The sequence below is a fragment of the Mirounga leonina genome, unplaced genomic scaffold, assembly GCF_011800145.1.
Source record: "Mirounga leonina isolate KUSES-001 unplaced genomic scaffold, KU_Mleo_1.0 Mir_115, whole genome shotgun sequence".
NCBI lineage: Eukaryota > Metazoa > Chordata > Mammalia > Carnivora > Phocidae > Mirounga > Mirounga leonina.
In genome coordinates this window covers 24,974,900-25,002,386 of record NW_023270268.1, presented here as the reverse complement: position 1 = coordinate 25,002,386, position 27,487 = coordinate 24,974,900, and the positions used below count along the sequence as shown (strand labels likewise).

The 27,487-nt window shown below is 46.1% G+C and overlaps 1 protein-coding gene across 8 annotated transcripts in view; it reads right to left on the bottom strand.

Moving 5' to 3' along the window:
* Positions 1–311: 311 nt before the first annotated feature.
* Positions 312–27,487, bottom strand: part of TBC1D5 (TBC1 domain family member 5) — a 587,710-nt gene continuing 560,534 nt past the window's right edge. For all 8 annotated transcript variants that reach the window (XM_034994045.1, XM_034994022.1, XM_034994072.1 and 5 more), the window contains 4 exons: positions 24,864–24,963; positions 10,747–10,826; positions 9,788–9,943; positions 312–4,281 (listed from right to left, as the gene is read on the bottom strand). In XM_034994045.1, the coding sequence (XP_034849936.1) occupies positions 3,979–4,281; positions 9,788–9,943; positions 10,747–10,826; positions 24,864–24,963 (639 nt within the window). In that variant the 3' untranslated portion in view covers positions 312–3,978. The remainder of the gene's footprint in view (positions 4,282–9,787; positions 9,944–10,746; positions 10,827–24,863; positions 24,964–27,487) is intronic.

Sequence of the window (27,487 nt, the reverse complement as noted above, 5' to 3'; positions counted from 1 at the left end):
CCCATGTTAGCTGGGTGTAAGCGAGGCTACCAGGGCAAACCCGGTGTGGAGGGGGGACAGTGGAGAGAGGGTGGCAAGCTGTTGGGGCATTGCCCCCAAATGGCTTCTTGGACCAGTAGGTGGAGCAGGGCCCAAACTGGGGAAGAAGGGACCAGCAGGGTTAGGCGTGAGCCCTAGGTCACCGCCTCATGCAGTGACCCAGGTGAGGCCAGGTGGGGGGCCCTGCTGGCCACGCCCTGGACGGGTCTCCTCTGGGTCAGGCCTGCTCAGCACGGATCCCCTGCCTGGAACAAGTCAAGCTACGTTCTCAGTTTCACATTAGTCTTTTATTATAACCGTACTGAATGGAATCACTTTGCCAAAAGGAAAAGCCATTTCTTAAATCAGTATGAGTCACAGCATAAAGATGAATGAGAACAAAGCGATAGGATGTAAATGGCACAAGAGGGTATTCCATAAGTCAAATGAATTGTGCCATTGTGAGACAAATTATTATGACAACTTTTACATCAAAGTGGTCTCAAGCCTGTTTACAGGAACTTTTTATTTTTAACACTATAAAAAGAGAGCTTTTGAAAGTAACACGGTGGGGGGTAGCAGTAATGGCTTGGGAGAAGTCCAGCTTGTCACGTGCTGTCCTTAATTCACCCGGCCTCCTCTCCCGCCCTGCAGGCCACCAGCGCCCCTGCTCTGGACATGCAGGGGTGGGGCCAGGTGTGCACCTGTGGGGCGGGGGGATGGCCCAGCCTCCATGGGACAGCCACCCAGAGGCCTGGTGTCCCCCATACACGTTCTGGTTCTATAACCACCCCAGGGGGCTGCTGCTTAAAATAAAAACAAAAATAGTAAATCTGAGTCGACTCTGACAGGTCAGCTGTCGTTAGCAGACCCCATAAATGCCACTGAGCTTTGTGTCTGCTCCTCGTCTCTGACAAAGTGGAGGGGACATTCCTGTTCGTGGTGGGCAGTCAGACCTGAAGGACCAATGCACGGGACTGAACTCGGTCAGATGCAGAGAAGGCAACGCCCAGGGAGGTCTTGGTTTATTTTTAGTCACACTCATTCTGCAGAGATACTATTTCCAACCAGACTGCAGGTAGCTGTGAGCAGTAGCAGGAGGTCAACTGTGGAAGAATGATCCAGTATAATTGAATGTTTGAAGTGTTTTATGACCCCTTGGCACATATAAAAGGTAAGGCAAAGTCGTAATGATTTTCTTTCTCTAATCTGTAGCTCTCATATATAATGTAGAGGTAAATTTTAACTCATTTCCAAACTGATCAGAAAGGAATGCATGAAACACAGGTACCTGTATTAAAAAAGTGGATGACAACAAAAATTCATCTAAGCTTTATATATATAAAATATATTTAACTGCTAATAATCAAAACATGAGAGGCCTCCACTGATTGTTAAAGAAAAACAAAAAAGGTTTCAGATATTCAGGATTTTAACACTTAAACGTGAGTACTTGATAAAATAAAAAAGGAATACATTCTTTAATAGCACTGTAACTAATAAAAATGCAAACGATGCTCAACTATGGAGAATAAAAAGTCACTTAAAAAGATTAAGAGAGTAATACAATTCTCAAACCCCACGGACCTATGGGAATTTGAGGGTGGCACTGCCCACATCCCACTCCCCCTCATGTTTCTTTCCTCCGAGGAGGGAGCGGCTCATTGGGGGCCATAGAAGCAACGCCTCTGAGAGACCCCCTTGGTTCTCACGTGGCACCAACATGGAAGCACAGAGTGGAGGACCTGCCCCTCGTGTGCTGGAGGGCTGGGAGTTTTCGGGGACCGTTAACCACCCAGCCAACTGCAGGGAAGTAGCCTAGAGCCTTGTACTGGGTGGGTACTGAGCCCCCCCCACCACTGGACTATCAGGACTCTAGCTCTCAGGGCAAAGAAACTGTCAAAAGCAGATGACTAGGACCCACGGCCATGGGACAGCCATCTCCATGGCCCTTTCCACTTTGTGTCTTGGAGCCCTGGCGAGGATAGCTCCGCACTTCTTACCTGAGAACTGAAAACACTGACAATGCCCCAAACCAGGTCCTCTGAGGGAAAATCATGGCAACCGTGTGCAGTTGCAAGGCCATTCACTGTATGGGAACCTTGGGAGCGAAGTGTGGTCAAGGTGACACACACTGGGCAGTAACTTACTCTATGAGTCACCCCCAGGCGGTGCTGAGCAGACCACTTCATGGGGGAGCTGAAGAGCTCAGCAGCTTGTCTTTGAGTGATCATGGAAGGCCAAGCAACCCTGTCACCTGAGCAAAACCAGACTTCGTATTCATTGCCCATGCTCACGTGTTCAGGGGTTCTCCTGCTAGAGTCTGAGGACAAACTGCAGAGCTAACTGGGACCCTCTCTGCAGTAGTGGACTCCGAGTCATCACTGCTTTCTTCTGAGAGCACGTGGGAAATCAGGTCATTATCACACTGTAGAGAAATACAGGGTTAGCAGTGGGAAGGACTGTAAACGGTGTCTAGCCTTTCAAACTTAGATTTTCACTGGTTCACGTGAAAGCTTCCACCGCCTAGAGGCCTTGCCGTCCTCAGAGGAGAAGCCCCGAGCACCTGTCACTGCAGGGTGAAATGGGCACTGTGGCTATCCTGTTAGAATGCCTGCTTGCACAAAGGACAGGGAAAGTGTCCTTTTCGGGGCCTTTCTTCTTAAGGAGAGAAACAGCTCATGTGATGCTTTCTGCCCAGCAAGATTCCATAAGCTGCCAGCTGAAAAGGGGAACTCTCTATTGTGTGCCCAAGCCCAGGAAGGCACCGGGCAGGTCAGAGCTGGTCCTGTGATGCCTGGGACGCGGTGCGCAACTGAACCCAGGCCCCGCAGCTCCTCTGCCTGGCTCCCGGCGAGGGAAGGGCTGTGCAGAAGTCCTGCGTCTTCCTGATGTCTGGAGTGTTCTGTGGGAAGCCCTGCTCCCCCAGAATGGACTCCAGGTCGAATTCCCTGTTACTGCTACTTTAAGGCCAATGGGAGGTCCCGACTCTGGATGGGAATGAGCTTGGGTTTTTCCCTTTACTTCTCAATTGACAGGTGACAGGTGTATTCCAGCGCCAAAACTAGAGAAACTACACCAGAAAACTGAGAGATGTCTGTCCCATAGTCAGGGTCACATTTTCCAGTTCAAGAAGTAATATTCTTACGACTTCTGAAATCAGTGCAGCAAAGACTGGCTTAATGTGACCTTTGTTTTCTGGTTGTGAAGGATTCTAAAGGGGGAAATACAGTTGTCTGAGGAGGGACAGTGATGGCCAGAGTCTGTCTGGCCTGAGGTTTGGAAACATATTCTTTAACAAATGAAAAAATCTAAACCCCATCACACCTAAGTTTAGACCCTGTTTCTAAAGATCACTGTAACTTTCTGAGAGGTCAGTGATGGGTTTTTTCTAGCCCTGGAATCCACCAGTTCTAGTCCATTCTGTTGTATTTGGCTTTGCTGTATGGCTTCCCAAAGGAAGGAGGAATGAAACAGGCTGAGAGAGAGATTTCCAGAGAATAAGCCTTCTTGATCTCAATTTTCCTATGCCTGACGCTCCAAGGGAGGGAAGATTTGAAACCAACTCTTCTTCCTTCTTCTAGTTATAATTAATGGAGTTGCCACACCTAATTCTTAGTTGGGGAGAGGGGGATAGAGGGAAAATGATTCTAATTGTGATTTGGTCCTTTTTTGACAGTGAACATGATACTGGATACTTAGCCCTGGTCTACCTCAGAGCAAAGGCGGGGTGGGATAGGGCCCTGAAAGCCCTGTCTGCATTTTGGTGAACATCTGTCTGTGTGCTCTGTGGCCATCTGCCTCTCTCTAGAGGGTTCTGACGGGTTGCACTAAGGCCACAGGCATGCTGGGAAAGAAGTGTTGGTTTCAGAGGGGTCCCCACTGTGGAAGCCTCAGCCGGGCCCCGGGGCTGCTGAGGGGGGTGGCGAGTCCCCACGAAGGAGGCCAGGGGCACTGTGGTCAGATGTCCAGGGGGCTCACAATGGTGAAGCCAGAGTCCTTGCTGTTGCTGCTGCTGTCCTCGTCGGGGCTGGAGCTGGGGTTGCTCGAGGAAGCCGAGGCAGGGCCCATCAGAGGGTCGGAGAACACGAGAGGAGAGCGGGCCAGGGGCTCGCTTCTCCCAGAGGTGCTTCGGAGAGTGCGAAGAGGCTGGGACTGGCCTGAGAAGGACCCCTTAGCGCTGCCCCCCTCGTCGTCTTTGGAGACCAGGATGAAGTCATCTGTACTTCCTCTGTCCACGTGCCCTGGTGTTTCTGAAGAGGCCTGTGAAGTACAGTCAGAAGTACAGGTGGATGAGTGAAGACCCCAGTGAAACAAGAGAACTAAGCAGTGGCCCTGTGAGCCGGGAGCGCTTCCCGGAAGTTTAGGCCCTGTGCTCTTCCTTGGAAAGATGCGGTGTCTGGTCCTGCTTCCCTGAAGCCCCGGCACTTCCCGGTAGCGCGGGGCCAGTTCCTCTGAAGCTGGGTGCTGGTTTCCCAGGGCAATAGAGTAAGCCTCCTGCTTGGAAAGTTAAGAGAGGCTGGCTCAGGAGGCAGGCTGCAGAAAGAATCCCCATCCGTTCACGTGGCACCCTGCCATGCACATCACTCATCTTCCTTGGGCTTTCATGTTCTCACCTGTGACATGGGGACAAGGACAGCATCTCTGACCCAGTGTGTGGTCACCACGCATTGAGATGATGCGCGTGGCTGTGCATCGCATAGGACTGGATCCCTAATATAAGCCCAGACCTGGAGTGATTTTATTACCTGCTTAACGAAGAGCTTCAGGAGGGCCTAGTGTATGTATCTTCTAACCAGCTCAGCCCCGGTATGCACTTAGGGGCCCCCTGGGACAATGGTGGCAAACACGAAAACCAGGAATAGCAACTGTAAAGTATATGGCAAAAAGCATAGACAGTATTGCTTTACAATTATTTTCCTTTCTTCTTAAGCAATTATGAGTAGCATTTGATTTTTAACTAAAAAAAGCTGACATCCATGAACACCAGTAAAGGTTTTGGGTTAAACCCAGAGAAGCTCCTGCCTACCCTGGGACACGTGTGGATGTTCCAAAGCCAACCTGACAGAAGACATACTGATGTAAGCAGACATCGTGCCCACGGCCTGCTCACCACTGCCCCCCACACCCCCACCTACTCTCCCACAGCATGGGTGGGGACTGGCACCCAGGTCTGAAGTCTGACGAGCTGTACAGAACCCCTTGGCTGGAAGTGCCCCCTGCGTCCTCTGGCCCCCAGACTGCTATGGCCTGGGCCACCCGCGGGCTGTGGGCAGAGCCTGGACAGGTAGTCAGCCCAAGGGAAATCTGGACCTGACAGTCCCCTCTCTGGACTACATGTTCTTGGTGACATGGGGGTGGGAGGGGGGGGGCGGTGAGTGGCCAAATAATGGCTCATGTGCGTCCATCCTCTGACCATTCATCCAACTTTAAGATCTTTAACTGGGAGAAGAGAAACAGAATTAACTTTAAGATCACAGTGCTGAAACAACAGGCCTTGAAATTCTTCATCTCAAGTTTTAAAGCTGTTTACATTCCAGCAACACATTAATTCTTAAAAAACTGAGGCGATATGCAGAACATGGCACTCTGGCAGCAGAGGATGCGATAATTGGCACCAGGACAGTTTGGTAGAGAAAGACCATCCCACCATAAGGTGCACCCAGTCGGGGCTGTACCACCCTCGCAGAGCCTGGAGGGGACACGTGCGTGCAGCCTGTCCCCCCCCCTGCATTTGCACACGGGGTGCACGTAAGGCTGGGTGGGACCTCAGTTTCATCCTTCTACCTCCAAAGTGTGGACGCTGTTCATATGACCGCTGTCCTGAACTATAAACTGTGAAACCCTGCACTTCTCACCCCACACAGGGTCTGTGGCTGGAGTGCTGCCCGGTAGAGCTTATCTGAGGCTGAAAATGAGAACAGCATGTACAGCAGGCCCTATTTTCAGAGTGGCGTCTCTACTACAGAAATAGCATGATAACCTATTCACCTTTAGCTTAGAGTGAATACAGTACAAGATGTTGAAGATGAGAAATATGTTATAAAGCCTGTGCCTGGAAGTAAAGGTGGTTCCTACCATCACTAATTATCTGGTGCATTTCTGGGAAAGTAGGGAAGGCAAGTTATAAATGGTGGGTAACTGCTCCGCTCCCCATTCCCAGATAAAATCACAGACTGACTCAGACAAAGCCTGGTACAGCCGGCAGGGCCTGAGTCACCCCCTTCTTTTAGCACCCCTCCTCACCTTTATATTACAGATCACACAACGACACCCAGATCAGAGGCCTGGTGGCTTGGCCAATGTCCCAAAGCAAATGAAAAGATCTGCCTCTTCTGGATTCCCAACTAGAACTTTCTCCTAGACACAAAGATGCCTTCTTTCTGGATTTCTATACAATCTTAGCTGCTACCTGGTTCTGTTTATGTCATTTACAAAAACTTCGGAAATTCCTAGGTCAATCCTCTCTTTTTGCCAAACACAGGCATGTACTATACAATTAAAGAAGTTTTTCAACCTGTCAGTCCTGCTTAAAACTGGCCAGGACCAACACAATATACAGCACCCCTCCCCCAACCCTGCCATTCACCCTGCCTCATTTCTTACCTTTTGTTTAGGATCATGAGCTTAGGGTCATGGAGTAGAAGCAGGTGAGCCCAACTAGAGACCAGCTGTTCAGCAGACCTGTTCTAGAGTGACGGAAGGGTTCTCTTTCTATGCTAATAGAGTAGCACCCAACCACATGTGGTTATCGAGCGCTTGAAAGGTGGCTAGTATGACGGAGGAACTGTATTTTTAACTTAATTCTATTGAATCTTAATGAGATAAGTTTAATTTTAAATCGATGTGTGGCTAGTGGCTACTATATTTAGACCATGCAGCTATAGGCCATACAGGTAAAAATAGGGGCCCCAAGCACCAGTGAGGCACATGATAGGAGCTGGTTGTCCTACAAGGTCCTACCTGCCACTGGCGTAGATTTGGGTCAAGTTCACCAAAAGCCTCCCAGAAGAGTATGTGAAAAACACTGGGAGGGAGGGCCAAAATGTGGCTCTCTTTACAGAATACAATTTTGCATCTGCCATTTTCAGAGCTGGAGACAAGATTTGTGAATCAAATGGAAAGAATAATATTAGCCACATCCCCATCAACATGCCAGTGGGGAGCAGGGCATGTGCATGTCCACAAAGGAAGAGCCGTGTTGGAGTTCCTGATGGGGAAGGGCACTGGCCGGGGGACCCTGAGCCACCTGCCCCAAGGTGGGTCAGCCCAGTCCTCTGCATTATCCTTCACACATACTTTAGTGCTAAACCAAGAAAGCAAAGACATTCCTAAGTTAGGGATGAGCTGTGGCAGAACCTACCACAGACCCCACATGTGGTGATTACATCTCCAGAAATGTTGCAAAAGCCTGCCTCCACTGCCCTCCCCCTCCCCCCCACCCCCCAGTCTCTGGCCCTCCATTTAACAGGAAGCTCTTGAGCAGGGGCTACATCCCATAACCCTGAACACCCACTGGCTGGCACAGCAGGCCCTCAGCTCACATTTGGGAGGCAGGAGGGGAAAAGCCTTCAGAACTCCCACTTGGCACACATGTTCCTGTCCAGAGCCAGCCCCCAGCCGGGGTGGGTCCCCACAAGCAGTGAGAAAGTACGTCGGCCAGCTCCAGGGCCTGACCGCCGCCCAAGGCTTGGGACAGGTTCCTAAGGAAAGATGGTGGGCCAGGACTTCCTGTCAGGGGGCCCCTGTATGAGTCTAGTCCAGATTCCCACAAGGCCTCAGACACTCAGCTTTTGGGGGGACTCACTGCTTCATCTGGGACTTCACTTGGCTTTCCTCCCCTGAAGATGAGGAGAGAGCACTGCTTCCCTATTTTTCCCTTCCTCGGGTAAAACCTCTTTTAGGAGGACAGGTTTTTTATAAACTGCTAACACCCTTGGGGAAGAAGCCATGGCAGGAATGAGAAAAAAAGGAGAGCCCTACTGTTTGCCCCTTTCCCGCTTTTCTCCTTTTCCACCTAACCCTACAGAGGCACAGAAGGCAGCGGTGGGGTGCTGGTGCAGGACGGGTTGGCGGCGTCTCAGAAGCACATGCGGACGCACAGGGCCTCTCGGATGCTGCACAAGAGTGCGGCTCTGCCCACGCCGGGGCGTGTCCTAGTTCGTGTCACCTGCGCCTCGTGGCCGGCGCACCCAGGATGCACATGGGGCTCTGCGGGGCAGTGGTGGCCACAGGTAGTTCTTACAGATATGAGAACCGGGAAAAACAATGGCAAAGTATAATCAAGAAGCTTTAAATGTAGCAAATTCATTAGTGTTTTTGAAAGGTGTTTTTCAGTATTACTTTTATATATTCAACTACAAAAAAAAAAATCACGCTGAAGTTTAGAATAAAATTGTCAATTAAAAATGGTTGGAGGTGAGCCTAAGCTCAACAATATTTGAATAAAGAAATGATTATTGAAAAATTAAACATCTGTTTAGAGAAGGAGAATGTGGAGGAACTAATCAAATTAAACTTGCAACGTTAATGCTGTATCCATGTGGCCAAAGATGCAGACTAATGGCTCCATGAAACCTTCCTTTTAAAGCTAGATGAAATTAACCACATAAGGTCTCTCTTCTTGAAAAGTACTCTTTGTGAGGTGGGAGGTGGGGAGTACTCTTAAAATAAAAAAAGTTCCATTCTAAAATACCATTTTTTTTAAATCATAAAAAATAAATAATTTACAAGCATCTGGATGCTTTTGAGAAAGAGCCTTAGATGAGATTTTGCTAATGTTCATTTTTCCAGATGAGACTTTGTAAGCCATTAAAAAACATATTACTAGGGATTTTTAGTCCTAGCAAATAAAGTATAGTGAGGAAGCACGGTGGAGCTGGAAGCTTGCTGGGTTGGGACAGGAATTCTGAAAACACGATGCCTGGCCAGCCTGTGCACCTCCTGGGCCTTCAGTGTCTCACTGGTAAAATAAGCAGATAGGACTAAGCCCATGAGGAATTTCCTGAATCCTTTCTCACTGGAAAAGTCTGTGCTTCTACGTTAGAATAAATTACACACAATGTCAACACCTTGAGAGCAGGGGGCAGCAAACTATGGCCCATAAGCCAAATGTGGTCTGTGGCCTCTTTCCGTATGGCTCGAAAGATGATAATGGCTTATACATTTCTAAGGGTTGTAAAAACAAACACACCAAATGCAAAAACAAATATGAGACCAGACCACATGTGGCCCACGAATCCTAAAATATTTACCATCTCATCCTTTATAGAGAAAGTTTGCTGACCTCATTCCCTTAGAGGATAGACATTAATGAGAAGCCCTCCTCCGTGAGGGCAGAAAAGGTTGTAGCCAAGAGGAGTCCACTGAGGACAGCATCAGAAAAGTAGGCACAGTACTTCCTGTGCTAACGGGGACTGGAGGCATCAGCTGGAGGCACCGACCCATAGCTGAGGCCGAGCCGTGACTTTCTAAGGCCACACAACAGGACTGGCAGGACGTTCAGGCTAAAGCTGCTGCAGACAGGTCTGTAGGTTGGACACTGCACAACTCTAGGAGACAATGGTCTCCCGTGGGGCACTGGAGTATGCAATTTGCCCGGCTACACAGCACCTCTGGGTCAGGCCACCTGTGGTATTTTATAGTTGAACTTCGCACATGGTAATTTGAAATGACTTTGGTTAAGTTTTTGGTATTCACAACTCTCAAGACCTTATGTGGATGTGCCCCCATCAAGTTACCGTGACACTGTTCACCAGAGCTCTTATACCTGCTTGGTGGCCCCAGGCATTTCGTCGCTCTGGCCCCGGCCTTGGCCTTGGCCACTGGAGCAGTAGTGGTCATCTGAGATGGTGATCTGCTCATTCTCCTCAGCTTCCAGCTGACTCTGGTTGAAACGCAGAGAACCTTTTAGAATGTCTTTGATCTAGTTTTCAAAAAGAAGAAAATAAATGGAAGAGGTGAATGAGTTTGCTTCACAATACTAGCTAAACCTCTAACATTTAAACTAGACTTATCCCTGACTACTTTTTAATAGTATGGATATGAATATATTACCAGAGGAAAGGAGTAACAGAAAAAAAATCCAACTCTATCAAAGCCATGGACTTACTAATGGCCAAGGAAAATTTCAGTCCTAATGGCCGGGTTCTCGCAGGGTGAGCCCTGGGTGTCACATCCTGGGCAGGAAGTACCATGTGCTTACCTACCCAGCCCCCCGGAACAGCCCTTAGCTACCAAACTGGCTGCACCCAGCTGAGCTGTTAATAACACAGGCAGACATCTGAGAGCAACACGCTCTCTTCATTAACAGGTATGTTCCACGCAGCCCTCCAAGCGTTGGGGAAACATGGTCCTCGTGGGTCTGAGGCCTGCCGTGGGTGGTGATTGTTACTTGTGCTCCAAAGACAGCGTGGATTTGTGGATGAACAACTGAACATGCTGCTGGACCACAAAACACCAACTCCGGGTGAGGAACAAACGGAATGGCTTCGGTAAGAGGAAGAAGCAAGGGTGGGGACAGACAACTAGCTTGAGCTGCAAGCTCGTCAGACCTAATTGCCAGTAGGACCAAGAGGTGTAAGGAACTGGGGAGTCAGGGTGGGCTCTGCCCGGGAGGAAATGAGGGGCTGGCGCTAATGCCACGGTATGCCACGCCACAGCGTGCCCTCCCCAACAGGCACTAGAGGAATGGCCAGTGGAGTGCAAAGTCAGGTCAAATGGACATACCTGTTTTAATCCTGCCAGAGAAACCAGAATTTGATCTTCTTTTTCCAAATTTTCTTGTAATATCACATCTTGAATATTTACTGAAAACAAAAGAATGACATTTTAGAACTAATGCTCTGAGTATAGCTTATCTGCTAGCCACACCATGACTTGCTTGGAAGTTTTTCTGTCCAATTTCATGGCAGGTATTTCCACCAAGGATGCTCTGCCCAGCTGCAGATGAGGCAGGTGTGGGGGAGAGCAGAGGGGAGCCCTGAGCCCAGTATGCACAGCCTTCCCACCAACGTGCCACATACATTCTTACGACGCAGATGGGTCTTCACTTCCACAGGGAGAGCCGGGCACCTCCTGCTAACCTCTCATGTGAACGGCCTGGAGCATTCATCCAGCCTCGGGGAGGAAACGTTTCAGCCTGGCCTTCCTACACTGCCTCGCGGTTCAGTGATGTTAGCTCACCTCTCTGAAGGCCAGGCCCTCCCAGGTGACTGAAGTTAGTAAAGTGACCGTCTTCAAAGATGTAAGCAGTAAAGCACATCGTCAGTTCAACAAGACGGTAAGCATGACAGGACGAACTCACGGCACTGCAGAGGTGCCATCGGACAACAAGGCCTGCGGAGTCAGCCGGACGTCGTCGCAGGAGCTACTTCTCTCCGTCCTCCAGAAGGCTGCCCCTCCACGTGAGAAGCCCTTCATCAGGCCCGGTGTGAGGGATCCAGCAAGTCAGCTGTGACCGCCAGGCTCAGCACTGCACCGAGCTGCCCACCCGGAGCTCCGACAGGCAGCGGTGCTCGGCGCTCCCCCACCGCGCCTGAGGGAGGCACACAGCCCTCTCGGGGGCCTGCTGAGCCGGATTCTCAGGGGAGCTCGGGGGAGGGGGCAGAGCCCTCTCCCCACCCCGGGGCTAGGCAGGAGAAGGCATTGGTGGGGGTGACAATAACACACACTTTAAAAAAGATACTTTTAAGCACACCAGTTGGAGAATCACTACAGTAAGTAGGCTCACCCTCCATTAACACCTGCTTTCTCATTTTGTGGCCTTAAAGCACACCTCGGGGCGCCTGAGTGGCTCAGTCGTTAAGGGTCTGCCTCTGGCTCAGGTCATAATCCCAGGGTCCTGGGATCGAGCCCCGCATCGGGCTCCCTGCCCCGCGGGGAGCCTGCTTCTCCCTCTCCCTCTGCCTGCCACTCCCCCTGCTTGTGTTCTCTCTCTCTCTCTCTCTCACTCTCGCTCTATCTCAAATTTTAAAAAAAAGCACACCTACTTATAAGGTCTTACCTGCCCCATGCTTAGTCATTCATTCAGTAGAGCTGCCCCAGTCTCAACGGGGGACTCCTCAGTTCCATGCCGGGCCCCCATCGGCCACCAGAGCGACGTGTCACTCCCTGCTTGCTCACCCCTGCCCTGCTGGTGCCAGCGGCAGAGCCGGCCCACTCTTCTCCTGGCCCGCAGCCCCTGGGCCCAGAGCCGCGCGGACTGGCTCCTCCTCATCGTTCAACTCCAGGCCCAGGCTGCCTCCTCAGGGCAGCCTTCCTGCCCATCCAAACCAAGGGAGGCCAGGTCATCCTCCGGTTGCGGCCACAGCGTCTCTGCTCCTATACTCGCACTAGGCACCTGTCACCAGCCAGCATGGTCACATGCGTTTGCGGGCTTACATGTCGTCCGTCTCCCCCAACAGGATATAAGCTCTGAGACTGTCTTACTCAGGGCTCTACTCTCAGCCCTTAGAACGAGGCTTGGTGCATTTTAGGGACACAGTTAAGTACTGACTGACGGAGCAAATGTGGCAAAACACTCTTGGAACTTGCATTTCAAAACACCGCTATGCTAAATATTTCCAAAAGTATTTCCAGAAAAGGAAAAGGCAAAGACTGATACCATCAACATGAGCCCGGCCGGACAGTCTGTCAGAATCTTCAACAACAATAAGTCTCTAAACCACGCCGACAAGTCCTCTTACACACCATGGCAGAAAAACAGCAGCTTTGATTTACTCAGAAAACGTGACTGTAGCTTCTGGCTAGTAATAAAGGCCTGCTTCAAAACAAGAAAGCAAGATGAATGGGAATGGAATAACAGATATAATTAGAGAGGGAATGTTTTTGGTTTCCTTAAAAGCCTCTAACAATTTGTTCTCTCACAACAAAAAAAACAACACAGAATCCACTCAACAAGACATAAATGACAGCCAACTGCAGGGACCTGACAAGAACCAGTTATGTAGGCCTTTTAGAACATGGAAAAGGTTGCTTTTGTTTTTAGGACTGCCGGGGTTGTTAAGGCAGGGGTCTGAGGGCTGCCTGGGGCGGCACGACGCGTAGTAGCTGGGTAGTTTGGTGGGGCAGTGAGTTCTGCCCCACTGAGCCGCAACATGGGGCAGATTTCCCAGCTTCTGCTTTGTAAGCGGGGGCGGCAGGGGAAGAACTCCTGGGCCCTGAAAGGAAGCTCAGCTAATGGGTGCAGGAACACCTGGACGTCTGGAAGAAGCATGGTGGCGGGGGGGCTGCTTCTTGGGTCCAAGGAGCTAATGGAGGGGAGGCCACTGGAGGCGATACGCAGCGAATCAGGGGGTCAGGCAAAGAGGGCCTGCTGCCCTGACTCTATCTGCAGCTCCCGCCTGCCCCTTCGATAGTCTGCTGGGCGACATATCCCGAAGCCAAAGGTTTGGCCAAATGGCCTGGCTCCTGTGTCCAGTGTAATGTGGGGCCCATGGTCAACAGCAGCCAGGACCGAAGGCCTTTAGGGTCATAGGCTAATAGGGCAGTCAGTCAGTGGTTCCAGTGGCGACGGAAGCCCGTAACTATGCAGGAACTGAGTTCTCCTTAGAGTCCAACAAACACCCAGAGGGCACTCAGAGGCCCTTTCTCAAATACCAAAGAGACATATGAGCCATTCTAGCACCCTGACACCACCCTGGCAGGGAGAAGAGACCAAGTGGAGAAATTAACTGTGGGCATGTGTTTAGATGGGATGGTTAACTTGTAAGAGACCAGGTTGCCTCTAATTGGCAAGTTTAAGCCTTGGACTGCCGTTGGTGGGAATGAAACTTCAGATGAGATTTCTGTGTACCTGAGTTTAAATATGTGATTCATTATCCCACTAGGGAAGTATCAGTGTCTACCTGAGATCTTACAAAATCATAGTGGTCACGTTGCCTGAAAATCCCAGGAAGCAAGTCACCCCAGTGTCCTCTCTTAGATGCCACAAACCCATACTTGGGTAGTGGTGGCGATGAGGGTGGAAGGCACGGCTGTATGGGCAAGCTGGAACAAGAGAAGCCCCTGTTTTTCATGACAGTCCTGAGTGGGAGTAATGCCCCATGATCTAAAGCCACTCCCCCCCTGTGTTCTCGCTTGAGCAGAGCCTGAACAGCCAACAAGCCTGGATGCTCACTGCTGTACTGTCTAGAGGTGGCAGAGCTGCTGGTGGGCCACCCCAGCTCCACCTTCCATTCCTTCCTCATCAACACGTCCCAGATCTCATTCAGGGCAACACCGTGCGCACCTCCCCTCAGAGCCAAGGTTGGTCACGTGACACAACTCTGACCAATGAGGTGTAAAAAAAGTTCCCGGATGGAGCTTCTGGAAAGCTCCTCGCTGCCTTTTGGACCTTTACACTTCACACTTTTGCGACCTGAAAGGCTGGCAGGCACTCCGCAAGTCATCTTGCAAGCATGTGGATGAGGATCACAGCTTAAGGACTGTGGGCAGTAAACCAGAGGCAGCCTGGGGCATTGGGCACATCATGGAGCTGCTATACTTGCTTGGACTGCCCACCTCCGGGCTTCTTTTAGTTATTAAACAAACAAACACAAAACTTCCTGATTTGTTCATTCTACTGCTTTTTGGGTTTATGTTTGTGTCCAAATTTCCCTTCTTTAATAAGGACACCAGTCACTGGATTAACCAAGTATGACCTTGTCCCAACTTGATTATATCTGTAAAGACCCTATTTGCAAATAAGGTCACATTCACAAGTTCCAGGTGGACTTGAAATGGCAGAGTGGGGGTGGGGGTGGGGCGGAGAACACTATTCAACCCAGTATAGCAGCCAAACTGCTTCACTGTTACACAGGATCCAAACCATCCAGTTCATCTAACGAAAGGGGACTGAGACAGCCCCACCAATCCTCTCCTGCACACGGAGTATGATCTCAAGTTCCAGGCTGGGGGCTCCGGCCTGCTGTGCAATGTGGCTGACCAAGGGTACACCCAGGGAGAGAGAAGAGCCCCGAGCCTTAGTATCCTCAGCGGGAGACCCTTACCCAGAATTCTTTAGCCTTATTTTTAAGACAAGATCAAAGATCACCTTTCAGAATCTGATGGAAACCAGGACCTTCTGCCCTGAAAACCCACAGATCTATATAATGTTCATTTAATCTTAAGGACAAATCTGTTTTAATCAACTAAGCTGACTAGTCTCATTTTAAGAAATCCAGCATATAGAAATCCAAATTAAAACAAAAGGGCACCTTTGGAGGCTGTTAAATGTTTTGAATACAAGAATTCTGACTTTATAAACAAAGTACTGGCCAGGTAAATCCTTTGCCTAATCAGTTTAACTATATATTGATTTAAGGTAGCATTTATGAATATCCTACTAATATATAACTTCTCAGTAACAAATCTCTTGCTTTAAGTTGCACCTGCATGTAAAAACAGGAAAACATAATGATGTTTTTCTCATGCCTTAAAATATTAAATGCAGAAATGTGAAATGTTTAAATTTCCAATGCAATGCACATTTTTTTCTTATAGCAAGAGGCAGAGTAAATTATGGGATAAAGGCTCTTTCTTTTTGTTTCTGCATAGAAGGAAGAATATGTTCTTTATAATCTTCTATTTAAGTTTTATGTATTATAGACGTTACAGCACTGAAACTAAAGGAGGAAAATCTCACAGAACTACTTCTGTGGAAATTACACAAAAATCTCATCAAAACAGTTCCATGGTGACTCCACTGTTTCTAAAGAGGTGTCAATGCCACAAAAATTGATCTCTGACTCTAAGAGTAGTGGAAATGGCACACAAACTACTTTTTACAATTTCTTAAAAGCCTTTTTTCTTCAATGCTAGAATAAAAGTGTTTTATTTGAATGGCTGGTACAAAAGGTAACATAAGCCCATATTCATTAAGAAGGAAAGTAGACAAGAGATAAAAGCAGTTAGAACTAGCATCTATCTGTACTGGAGGCAGAATTCAGTTACCTTGTGCCTGAGGGTAATACCAGAACCTTCCTCTAAGATGAAGGTAAATAAATGGTAAGTAAAAAGGTTAATAAATGACAAAGAGTAAATAAATTAGCACAGTATCTCACCCACTATAGAAGCTCAGGACTCGGTACCTTTCATTTCCACAACGCGACATGACCTCATCTGACTATCCCAATGACCATTCTCCATGAGGACCCTCATCCTATTACAGAAAAGGGAGCCAAGCTCAGCAATCCCCAGTCCATCACCTGAGGTCTCATGATGGGAAAGTAGTAGAGCTAGGACTAGATTCCAGATCATCTGGACTCCTGGGCTCCCTAACACTTCCATACACAGCACTGATGGAGGGGCCAGAGAGAGATATGAAGAGGCCTAGGACAGGGTCTTGCCACTGACTTGACTGCCTTCAGATGCCAGTGCCCTTTCTTTGGTGGTGCAACTGACCTAAGTGAGGTCAGCCGGCACAACAGGAAGTCACCTCCATGCAAAACAGACTGCCACCAGAAAGTTCTACCAGACCTTTCCAGAGCACTGGCACTAGCATCAATCAGCTTGAACTTTGATGACCTTAGGCAGAGACTCGTGTATCACTAAACCCATCCGTAACGGGGACAATACCTATCTCAGAGGGTTGCTGAAGAGATTGGATGGGATGATCAAAGTGGTCCACTTCTAGCACACTGCTCACTATTACTATTATTGGTTAGTATGTTCCCCCCCCCCTTTTCCAGTATCTCAAATATCCAGATAAATGGATTCTGCTCTTTGAGGTTATCTCATCTCTGACAGACGTTTAGTTACCTTGACCTCAGACAATCTCATATGAGACTGTCCCAGACTCTAAAAAGGAAATATTCAGGCTGTTACAAAATGGAGGGGTCACATGGAGGGTTGACCTAGGGTCACATGTGTGACCAGAATGGTAGTAGCTGAAGAGGTGGCCATGAGTCAAGGAGCAGGGGGGAGGGGGAAGCAGACTTGTAATTTGTCACTATTGGCTTTGGAAGCACTGTTGACAAAGGAATTTGTGCTCACAGAGTGTGTGCCGTGGTTGGCCAGATCTTGGGAGAAGGCGGGTTTAGTAGAGACTGCAGGTGTCAAATTCATTCTCTGAGAGATCGTGTGCATTTGTGTGTCTCTGCAAATGTCATTCCCCTTCTAGAAGACCCTCCTAGCCTCCTTACAACACCACACCCTTCTTTTTTTCAAAGTCTACCTTAAAATTGTGTTCAAGCATCAGCTTCCTATTAACAGTCTTCCCTCTGAAAGCATCCAGTTGTTGGGACTCTCTTCCTGCTTCATCTTTTAGTCTTGGAACTGTATTCATATACGAGGTTCAAAAATTAAAGTCTCCTGACTTTCTCTTTAAAATAAATAAAATCTTTAAAAAAATGGGGGGAGGGCACCTGGGTGGCTCAGTCATTTAAGCATCTGACTCTTGGTTTTGGCTCAGGTCATGATCTCATGGGTCATGGGATCAAGCCCTGTGTCTGGCTCCATGCTCAGCATGGAGTCTGCTTAAGACTCTTTCTCCCTCTCCCTCTGACTCTCTCTACCCGCCCCGGGCCCCTGAGCTCTCTCTCAGATAAATAAATAAAATCTTAAAAAAAAAAGATTAAAGTCTCCTGCAACTTCACAGTGCTATGTGGCAAACTGTGGACTCAAAGTCTTTTGGTTCCAAATGTGGTACTCTGTTCACTATATCCATATTACTCTAGAACCCCACCAGTCCCTGCTAATGTTTTTGATATCACTCTGGGAGGACCTTGGTTTCATGTGACACTGTGTGTCACTTCAGGTATTTCTAATGAGGTATATTCTCCTTAGTGCTTGTTCTCTCTCTCTCTCCCACTTCACCCTACCCTCAACCTACTTCTCCTAGAACCTATTTTTGTATCAGAGAGCAGGTCCTTAGTAAATACTGGCTGAATGAACAACGCAGGGCTTTCCCACCAGCAGTAGGGCGGACTTTTATGTCCTGAGTAATAGATGTAGGTGAGATATTTCTCAGGTGAAGAATGAAGGGATATTAACATGCTCAACCAGATCTCAGATTGAGAAGTGATAGGCGCAGATGAAGGGAGATAACTTTCACTGATGATTTCTTAAGAGCCAAGTATTAAGTCAGGCATTTTGTGCTCAATATTTTCTTAAAAAGCAAAAGCAGATCACACAGAAAATATAATCAAGGGTCCTATTTTGCATCCAGCTGCCAGAATGACTGAAGGCCCTAAACTCAGCACCGGGAAAGGAGCAGTTAGGAAAATCCAAGGGTAAGAGTAAGCAAACATGTGTTTTGCACTTAAGATTAGTTTTTGTTGCCAATAAATAATTATCTTAAGTAAACTGAGTATGCTTAGCAGAGTTAAAAATCTCTACTCATCTCTACCATTTAGCATTCTTATTGTCTTTGGACTTACCACCCTGTCAGCCAGGGAGTGTCATGGAAACATGATTCCTCACAGCAAAATCTCTCATATTCATGATATAGCTGAGGGTCAACCAGAAAAAAGACTTTACATGTATTTTTGAATGTAAACAGTCTCTAAGCTCCAGTAATGATTAGATGCCTTTGCCAGAAGATGTACTTCTAAAAATAGAAGCAGAAACATAGGTAGGGACTTACTAAAAGGAAATACCCAGGGTTCTGCCATCAGTCCGTCTCATTTGGAAGCAATGAGACAGGAGGGCAGTTTGAATAAGACTGACTTAAAATCACATCAGTTAGTCAAATAAGATCCTGTGACCTGGGTTTAAGATGGATATAATTTTTTGTGAATTTTAGGCAATAAAGGTTTTGCTGATAGGAGGATCTAGTGGAAGTTAAGTGCTGCTACTCAGCTGGTATTTAAACATGGCCCAAGGCAGCAAACATTAGCCTTTTTTTAAAATTTAAATTTAATTAGCCAACATATAGTACATCATTAGTTTCAGATGTAGTGTACAATGATTCATCAGTTGGTGGGAGGGTGGGGTAACTGGGTGATGGGCATTAAGGAGGGCACGTGATGTGATGAGCAGTGGGTGTTAATAGGCAACTGATGAAGATTAACCTTCTTAACTTGGGTTTCACCTTCCCCTACACACAAGCTCTGTGCTTAGCATGAGATGCTTGTGGTGGCCACAAAATCCTTGAGCTTTGAAGCAAGCCTGTTTCCACAAGATGGGGTGGACAAGTCTTTTGTCTACTGGGTCGTTAGCTGGAGAGGGCCCGGATTGGAGGACACGGAGAGGCAGCCTGGAATAGAAGGCTGAGAACACGCTATGTAGTCTGACAGTTTAAGGAAGATGAAGGATTTGGAAATTATATTTTAAAAAAGAGAGAGAGGGACAGATAATCAGTGTGGGCTCCCCCTGTGGAAGAGCATGTGGGAACACGGGAGACAGTCAGAAGGTGGAAAACAACATGAGGAAGGATGGACAGTCTCTACCGAGGCCACAGGATCAGAGCTGTGGTATCTTCACCCGGGAAAGGATAAGACAGTGTATAATTTGCTGAGTTTTTCTAAATAGGCATAGGGTTGGCACAAGGGAGATGCTGACCAGTTGTTCCAGGTCTTCTGATCATAAAACTGGGGCGGGGGTAGGCAGCGCCTTCTACTACTAGAATAGAACAAGTTCAAAGAGGCTGAAGACAGAACTGAGTTTCAGATGATTGAAGGCTCCGCCAAAATAGCAGGGGAGGTTCTGAGTTCTGCCCACAGAATCCAGCCGCACGTGTGCCTGAAGTGTGCAGTCAGGAATACATTACTAGGATTATGAATATATTCATTTAATTATGCCCACATAACTTTAAGTTCTTTTGCTCTCTGCTGCTTGAAGACTGTCATGGGCCAGTAACATCAGGTCACCGGAGGGCTGTTAGAAATGCAGAACTTCAGGCCCCAGAGCACACCTACTGAACCCGAAATCGGCATTTTAACAAGATTCTCAGGTGAAGGCATCTTTTCCTTCTCCAGAGGACTGTGCTGCCCACAATTAAATGCAGTATTTAAAATTCTCAAAATAATTATGAAAACTTTTATCACAGCGTGACTGACAGAGGAAGCTGTCTGGTGATCACATTTTCTTTCCCTGTTTTTCAAATGCCATTAGTTAACTGCCTGATTGAACCTTTCCAAAGACAGCCATCGAAAGTCGTTTTTATAAACATGAGAAAATCAGATTTCTAAAGTTCTTACGGAAGCAAATAAACTGAGTTTCAAAACTGGCCTCTTACAGCTAATGCTTACATAAATATGGTGGCAAGTGCAAAGTCAACAATGCCGTGTGCAACAAAACGGCAGAGAATCTAATCTCCCACTACTGACTCAAGAGTGGCCTTAGCAGAGGCATCAGTGAAAGAGAAGCCAGGGACTGGAACTGGGGCTGGACGCAGGTGTGTCACAAGCTGGCTGTGTGTCTCTCCTCCTCCTCGGACCGTGGTCTCCTCATCTGTGAAATGAAGAACTGCTGCGCTGGCTTTTAGAGCTTCCAGATGTTCAGCATTCTAGGATCAAAGGAGCTACAGCACTCTGGGAAACCTAACGGCCCTTGATTCCCTGCATTTAACCCTGCCTTTGTTACCACAACCACCCACGAAAGGGCAAGGGGCTGGAAAACCACTGTCTAAACGGCAAGCGGGGGACTGGAAATACCTCTGGTGGCAGCCGGCAGGTGCGGGCTTTAGGGCCAGCAGGGTGAGCAGCTCGTGCTCCCTGTAAACAGATTGCAGCTCAGCCCAGCTGCTCACAGATCAGAGAAGCATGGGCTGCTCAGCCACGTGCAGTTACGCGTAAAATACGGCAAATCTAAAAATAGCCTGAGCTCAGCCACAGAGGTTAATCCTGTCAATGGCTTTTAACTCAACTGTCAGGATGACAGGAAGGGGCGTAACTATAGCAACCAAAAAATGAACACGTAAAACAAGTCTTCTGAAGTTGACAGGGAAGTTAGGTTTAACAAAACATGTATTTTCAATTCCTGTCTCTCAGTCTTTGAATTCAAGCAGTTCAATTACGTGGAAGTCAGAAAATTAGAATCTTGGTAGCGTTTCGATAAAACAAATATTCCTTTCGATGAAACAAAATCCAAAGTTTTGGGTTCCAGGACCATAAGGAAAGAACTGCTAACCTGTCAATGTTATTACCTCTATAATTAAAGGACCATTTGAACAAATGCCTTTATATAACTTTTAACTGAGAGGTTTTTCTCTGTATTTGTTCTGGCAGTTATAAAAAGAGCCTTGAACTGTACTTGACATTTTAAGGCATTACTGCATGTCTGATGAAACTGTAGGGTGAAATGGAATTGTCTTGAAACAAAAGGAACTTAGTGAAAACAATTAACATTAGGAGCGGATACAGAGAAAGACCTGTCAGAACAAGTTTCTGAGGCAGTTCGCACAGCTACCGCGGTAGCCTGTGGCCCAGGGCAGAATGGAGGCCCAGCAGCGCTCATGGCAGGGAGGCTGCGTCATTCTGTTCTGCTAAAGCTATTCTTGCTCAAAGAGCTCACACACCTCATCTTAGGACTGGCATGTCCCAAATTCCAGCATCTTTCTGAATAATTTGATAAAGGAATATTTAGTTAGGTGCTGGGAAATCTGGCATTGGTCCTCCTCCTCCCACTAACTAGTTGTAGGGGCCTAGACAAGTCAATACTCAGCACTCTGGTCATGGGCTTGATGAGTGTCTCAGGATCTTCCCTGAGAAGGGACACTTAGGAGTTAAGGGGACAGAGGAGAGAATTTGTGTTGAAAATCCAACTTTGGGCCATGCCCTGTGCTGGGCTTTAAAAACACATTCGTCTTGGCAACAAACTGGCAAGGTAGATAATTGTGTCTCCGCTGTACCTACGAAGACATGATCATAAGGCGGGGCTAAGAAGTGACAGAGTCTGATCTCACCCTGTGTCAGTCTGGTGCCACACAAGGCTGCCCTTCCTGACACCACTCCAGACACTCTTACAACTGACTCTTGCCTGGAGTGTAAAGATGACCCATCCAGGCGCTTCAGCCATCTATAGACTTTCACTGACTGTCCTGCATTTCCCAAGCATAAAAAATTAGGACCCCTGGAGAGTACCCCTATAATCTTCCTTTCATCCAGGCCATCACTGTTAATGATTATTTTTGCATCAAATATATACTATTGTGCTACCTGTCTTTTCCCTTAATAATATAGCATGAACATCTCCTTATGTTAATAAATAACTATTTTAATATTTCATATGAAGGTTACATTACACTATGTTATAATCAGTCACTTATTAATGGATTTTTCAGTTGTTCTAATTTTGTACTGCCTTAATAATCAGTAAAAATAGACAACATCATATGGAAAAAATACTAGGGTACTGAAGTGATTTTTAAAGGAAATACAGTAGGCCAAAAAGTAAATCAAGAGCCTCACCTTAATTAACCTTTTTTTGTCTTCCTCTAATTTTTGCTTGGAATCAAAACTGCCTACAACACAGGAATACCCTTTAATAAACCAACAGGCAGGTGAAATGAAATCCATCTGTGGGCCCTGGGTCCCAGGATTCTTTATAGCATCCTTCAACCCTACTTTAAAAAGGCAGTCCTGCTATTTATATGGAGAAAAGAAGTTGACAGCTATATGAAGGGATTCTAGCTGAAAGTGAAATGTACACACAAAAACAAATTTAGTTTTGCGGTTAGTTGAAAATTCACATCTGGTATGGGCTTTTCTTTAATTAAAGTGTTTCCCCCTCCCATGCAATGAGAAAATACTCTTACAGTGCTGATTGAGAAACCGAAATAAGAGCAAAAGCTCTTTGAAAATTCTGAGGCTTAAGTAAAGCTGCTTTAAAAGCTGCTATGTGGACCAAACAACTTAGATATTTCCTAACAGGATTTTCTAGAGTTCCAGTAAATCTTTCTCTCAGTCACTTCTTTGTTCTACTTTGGTCAAAACCCAAATCAAGCAATACAAAGGTCACACACATAGCCAGAGAAGCAAACATACACATATACACCCACCCACATACTTTCTTTAAAATTAAAATTATATTTAACTAAAATTAGTTATATAATATATATTATTTATATATAAACTATCTCTCTTCATTACTTCTTTTTGATACATTTGAAAGTGGGATGCTATGAGGGGTGCCTAGGTGGCTTAGTTGGTTAAACGTCTGCCTTCGGCTCAGGTCATGATCCCAGGGTCCTGGGATCAAGCCCCACATTGGGCTCCCTGCTCAGATCTCTCTCCCTCTCCCCCCTGCTCGTGCTCTCTCTCTCGCTCTCTCTCTCTCAAATAAATAAAAATCTTAAAAAAAAAAAAAACTGGGATGCTCTGAGATTCATAAAACTTAGTTCTATCTGAATTTTTAAAAAATGATCATAATGAAGCATATAAATGAACCGCTGTGACAGGGGTGGATCAGATGTGACAAGGGTAACATTTCTTGCTGTGATAAGAAATACTACCCTTTTGATCAACTGCTGGGGTTTCTCCTGTTATTTCCCCCTCTTGAGCTCTTCCTCTGAAAGAGTGGTCAAGAGAGGAGAAATAAGGCTGAGGCTAGAACAGGGCTCAGCCAGCTTCCTAGTAAGACCCTGGTAGACAACCAGCCCCTGAGGTCAAGCACCTCCCCAACTGTAAGAGAACATTTACACCTTACTAGAGGCCAGGATGGTTCAGGCTACACTTAAATGATAGCCGTTTTGACCGCGTGTAATGGACTCATGACCTAATAGGCTGAGAGATCACTGGAGACTAAGGAAGAGAGTCCACCTTCCGCAAAGGCCCCATAGATTGGCTACTCCTAGGACCCCTGCCAGGGGGAAGGGGCCTTGGTGGATTCTCTTTGGTTTCCCTCATATGTGGGATGCATCCTGATTTCTTATAATACTTGGTATTGCCATTTGTCCACACTCACAGAGCAGCAATATTGGCCCGTTAGAGTATAGGTTTTATTTTTCTAATTTGCTCCCAAACTACAGATGCTAGACACCGAAGAATGGAAAAAGAAAGGATGCCCGTAAGAGGGCTGAAAAAACACTAATAGTCTGCATTCTAAAGTCCTGCAAGCAGAACAGAGTCGCTAAAGTAAAACATACATGATCCAGCAGAGACCATTTCTAATAAAAAATACAGAACTTTCACAAATGTAGAGAATAATGCATGAAGACTTTCTGTGACATATGTATGAGACACACATAAATGGAACTTCAAACTAGAACATTTCTTAGAATATAAGCAGTCAGAAGTAAGAAAAGGTCATGTGGTCCTGACATGCATTTCACGCTAGTGGTTAAAAACATGTATTAAAAAAAAAAATAAAGCACTGTCAAAATAATGATCACATTGGTAATTACAGACAGGCTGGCACAACAGGAGAACTGACTCTTTGATCTTAAAAGATCAACATTTCTTTTTTTAGATTTATTTATTTGAGAGAGAGAGCGCGTGAGCATCGGGGGAGGTGGGGCAGAGGGAGAGGGAGAAAGAGTCTTAAGCAGCCTCGGTGCTGACCGTGGAGCCCAACGTGGGGCTCAATCTCACGACCCTGAGATCACAACCTGAGCCGAAGCCAAGAGTCAGACACTTAACCGATTGCACCACCCAGGCGCCCCTTGAAAGCTCAACATTTCACTTTGGTTTGAGGTAGACAGATATTTACAAAAGGTAGTGTAGCAGTTGAGAATTGAAACCTATGGTCGAACTGCTTGATTTTGAATTTCTACTCTATATCGTAGTGACATAATCTTTGGAAATTGTATTAATCTTTCTGTGCTTCAGTTTCCTCATTTGTACAATGTGGATAGTAACAGTACCTCTACCATAGTGCTGCTGTGAGGATTAATGAGATAATGCATGTGAAAAGTTTAACCCAGGGCCAACTGGCTACTGTTGTTATAACTATCATTACTCCCGGGGCCAAAGTAGCTCACTCACCTAGATGAGTGTCCATCACCTTTGCACAGTATTTGCACATGGCATCCAGGTCATTCAACTGTCCTTGAAGGAAGGAAATTTGGGCTTCTAATTCTTCTTCCTAAAATGAAAGGGGTAAAGATATGGAAATTTTATTTATTTTTAAAGATTTATTTATTTTAGAGAGAGAGAGAGAAAAAGAGTGTGTACACTCGAGCTGGGGGGAGGGGCAGAGGGAAAGAATCTTCTAGCAGACTCTCCACTGAGTGCGGAGCCCAATGTGGGGCTCAATCTCAAGACCCATGAGATCATGACCTGAGCCAAAACCAAGAGTCAGATGCTTAACTGACTGAGCCACCCAGGCACCCCGGTATGGAAATTTTAAAAAATTCAAATAAAATCCCCAAAGGTCTCCAAAAGATTTGGACGACTTTAAAGAGGCACAATGTCTTTTCAGTCACAGACAAACAAAAGAAAATAGCAAGTAAACAAGAGCAAACCTACCACTGCCACCACCAGCAAAATAAGAGAAAGGGTAAAGTGGAGTTTTAAAAAAATCTGGACTTGAATCCGAGCTTTGTGCCATGTGTTAATGCTTACCCATACAACCCTGTACAAAAAGAATCCATACAATATCTTCAATAACTGGGCCATACAAATTGAGAGAATAAATGCGATTTCAGTGGACCCTACACCCTAGATAGCCGGGTACAAGAACATTACATTTCCTCACACACATTTGGGGAACCAGAGACAATGATAATCTCTTAAAATGTAAAGATTTCCCAAAGCACTTGGAAAAGCTTTGCCCCTACAGCCCATAAATAGCTGCTCTTACATTTCCTCTTGTGATATGACACCAATGAATTTTATTTATGTGATTGTTTCTAGGAAAAAATACTCTGGGTTGAATAATTATCTAAATGGTAAAAGACAATCTAACTGTAACAACAACAACAAGTCTTTTTTTTTTAAGGAAAAAAACATACATGCAAAAAAATTTCTCAAGGAAATTTAGAAGATTAAGAGAATTTTTCTCAAAGCGAGAGAATACAGGCATACCCTAGAGATACTGTGGGTTCGGTTCCAGGGCACTGCAATAAAGAGAGTATCACAATAAAGTGAGTGAAATGAATTTTTTGGTTTCCCAGTGCATATAAAAGTTGTGCTTATATAAATTTTAAAAAAGCTACGTTTACACTATACTGTAGTCTATTAAGTGTGCAATAGCATTATGTCTAAAAAAACAATGTATATATTTTATTGCAGGGCACCTGGCTGGCTCAGTCATAGAGCATGTGAATCTTGATCTCAGGGTTGTATGTTTGAGCCCCATATTGGGTGTAGAGATTACTTAAAAATAGAATCTTTAAAAAAATACTTTTTTGCTAAAAATGCTAACTATCATCTGAGCTTTTTGCCATTGAGGACTCTTGTCTCCACATTGATGGCTGCTGACTGATCAGAGTGGTGGTTGCTGAAGGCTAGGGTGGCTGGGGCAATTTCTTAAAATAAGGTAACAATGATGTTTGCCATATTGATTGACTCTTCCTTTCATGAACGACTTCTGTGTATCATGTGATGCTGTCTGATAGCATTTTAGTCACAGTAGAATTTCTTTCAAAATTGGAGTCAATCCTCTCAAACCCTGCTGTTGCTTCATCAACTAGTTTATGTGATAATCTAAATTCGTTGTCATTTCAACAATCTTCACAGCATTTGCACCAGAAGATTCCATCTCAAGAAACCACTTTCTTTGCTCATCCATAAGAAGCAACTCCTCATCCGTTAGTTTTATCATGAGATCGCAGCAATTCAGTCACAGCCACAGGCTTCACTTCTAATTCTAGTTCTCTTGAATTTCCACCACATCTGCAGTGGCTTCCCCCACTGAAGTCCTGAACATCTCAAAGTCATCTGTGAATGCTGGAATCAGCTTCTTCTAACCTCTTGTTAATGTCAATATTTTGACCTCTTCCTATGCTTCATTAATGTTTTTAATGGCATCTGGAATGGTGAATTCTTTCCAGAAGGTTTTCAATTTACTTTGCCCAGATCCATCAGAAGAATCACTATCAATGGCAGCTAGAGCCTTACAAAATGTATTTCTTTAATAGTAAGACTTGAAAGTCAAAATTGCTCCTTGATCCATGGGTTACAGAATGGATGCTGTGTTAGTGGCCAAGAAAACAACATTAATCTTGTACATCTCCATCAGAGCTCTTGGGTGACCAGATGCATTATCAATGAGCAGTCATATTTTGGAAGGAATCTTTCTTTTTTTCTGAGCAGGAGGTCTCAGAAGTGGGCTTAAAATATTCAGTAAACCATGTTATAAATAGATGTGCTGTCATTCAGGCTTTGTTGCTCCATTTATAGAGCACAGGCAGAGTAGATTCTAGCATAATTCTTAGGGGCCTTAGGATTTTTAGAACAGTCAATGAGCACTGGCCTCAACTTACAGTCACCAGCTATATTAGGCCCTAATGAGAGTGAGTCTGGTCTTTGAAGCTGATGCCAGGCACTGGTTCCTTCTCTCTAGCTATGAAAGACCTAGACAGCAACTTCTTCCAAAAGAAGGCTGTTTTCATCTACAATGAAAATGTGTTGTTTAGCGCAGTCACCTTCATTAGTTATCTTAGCTC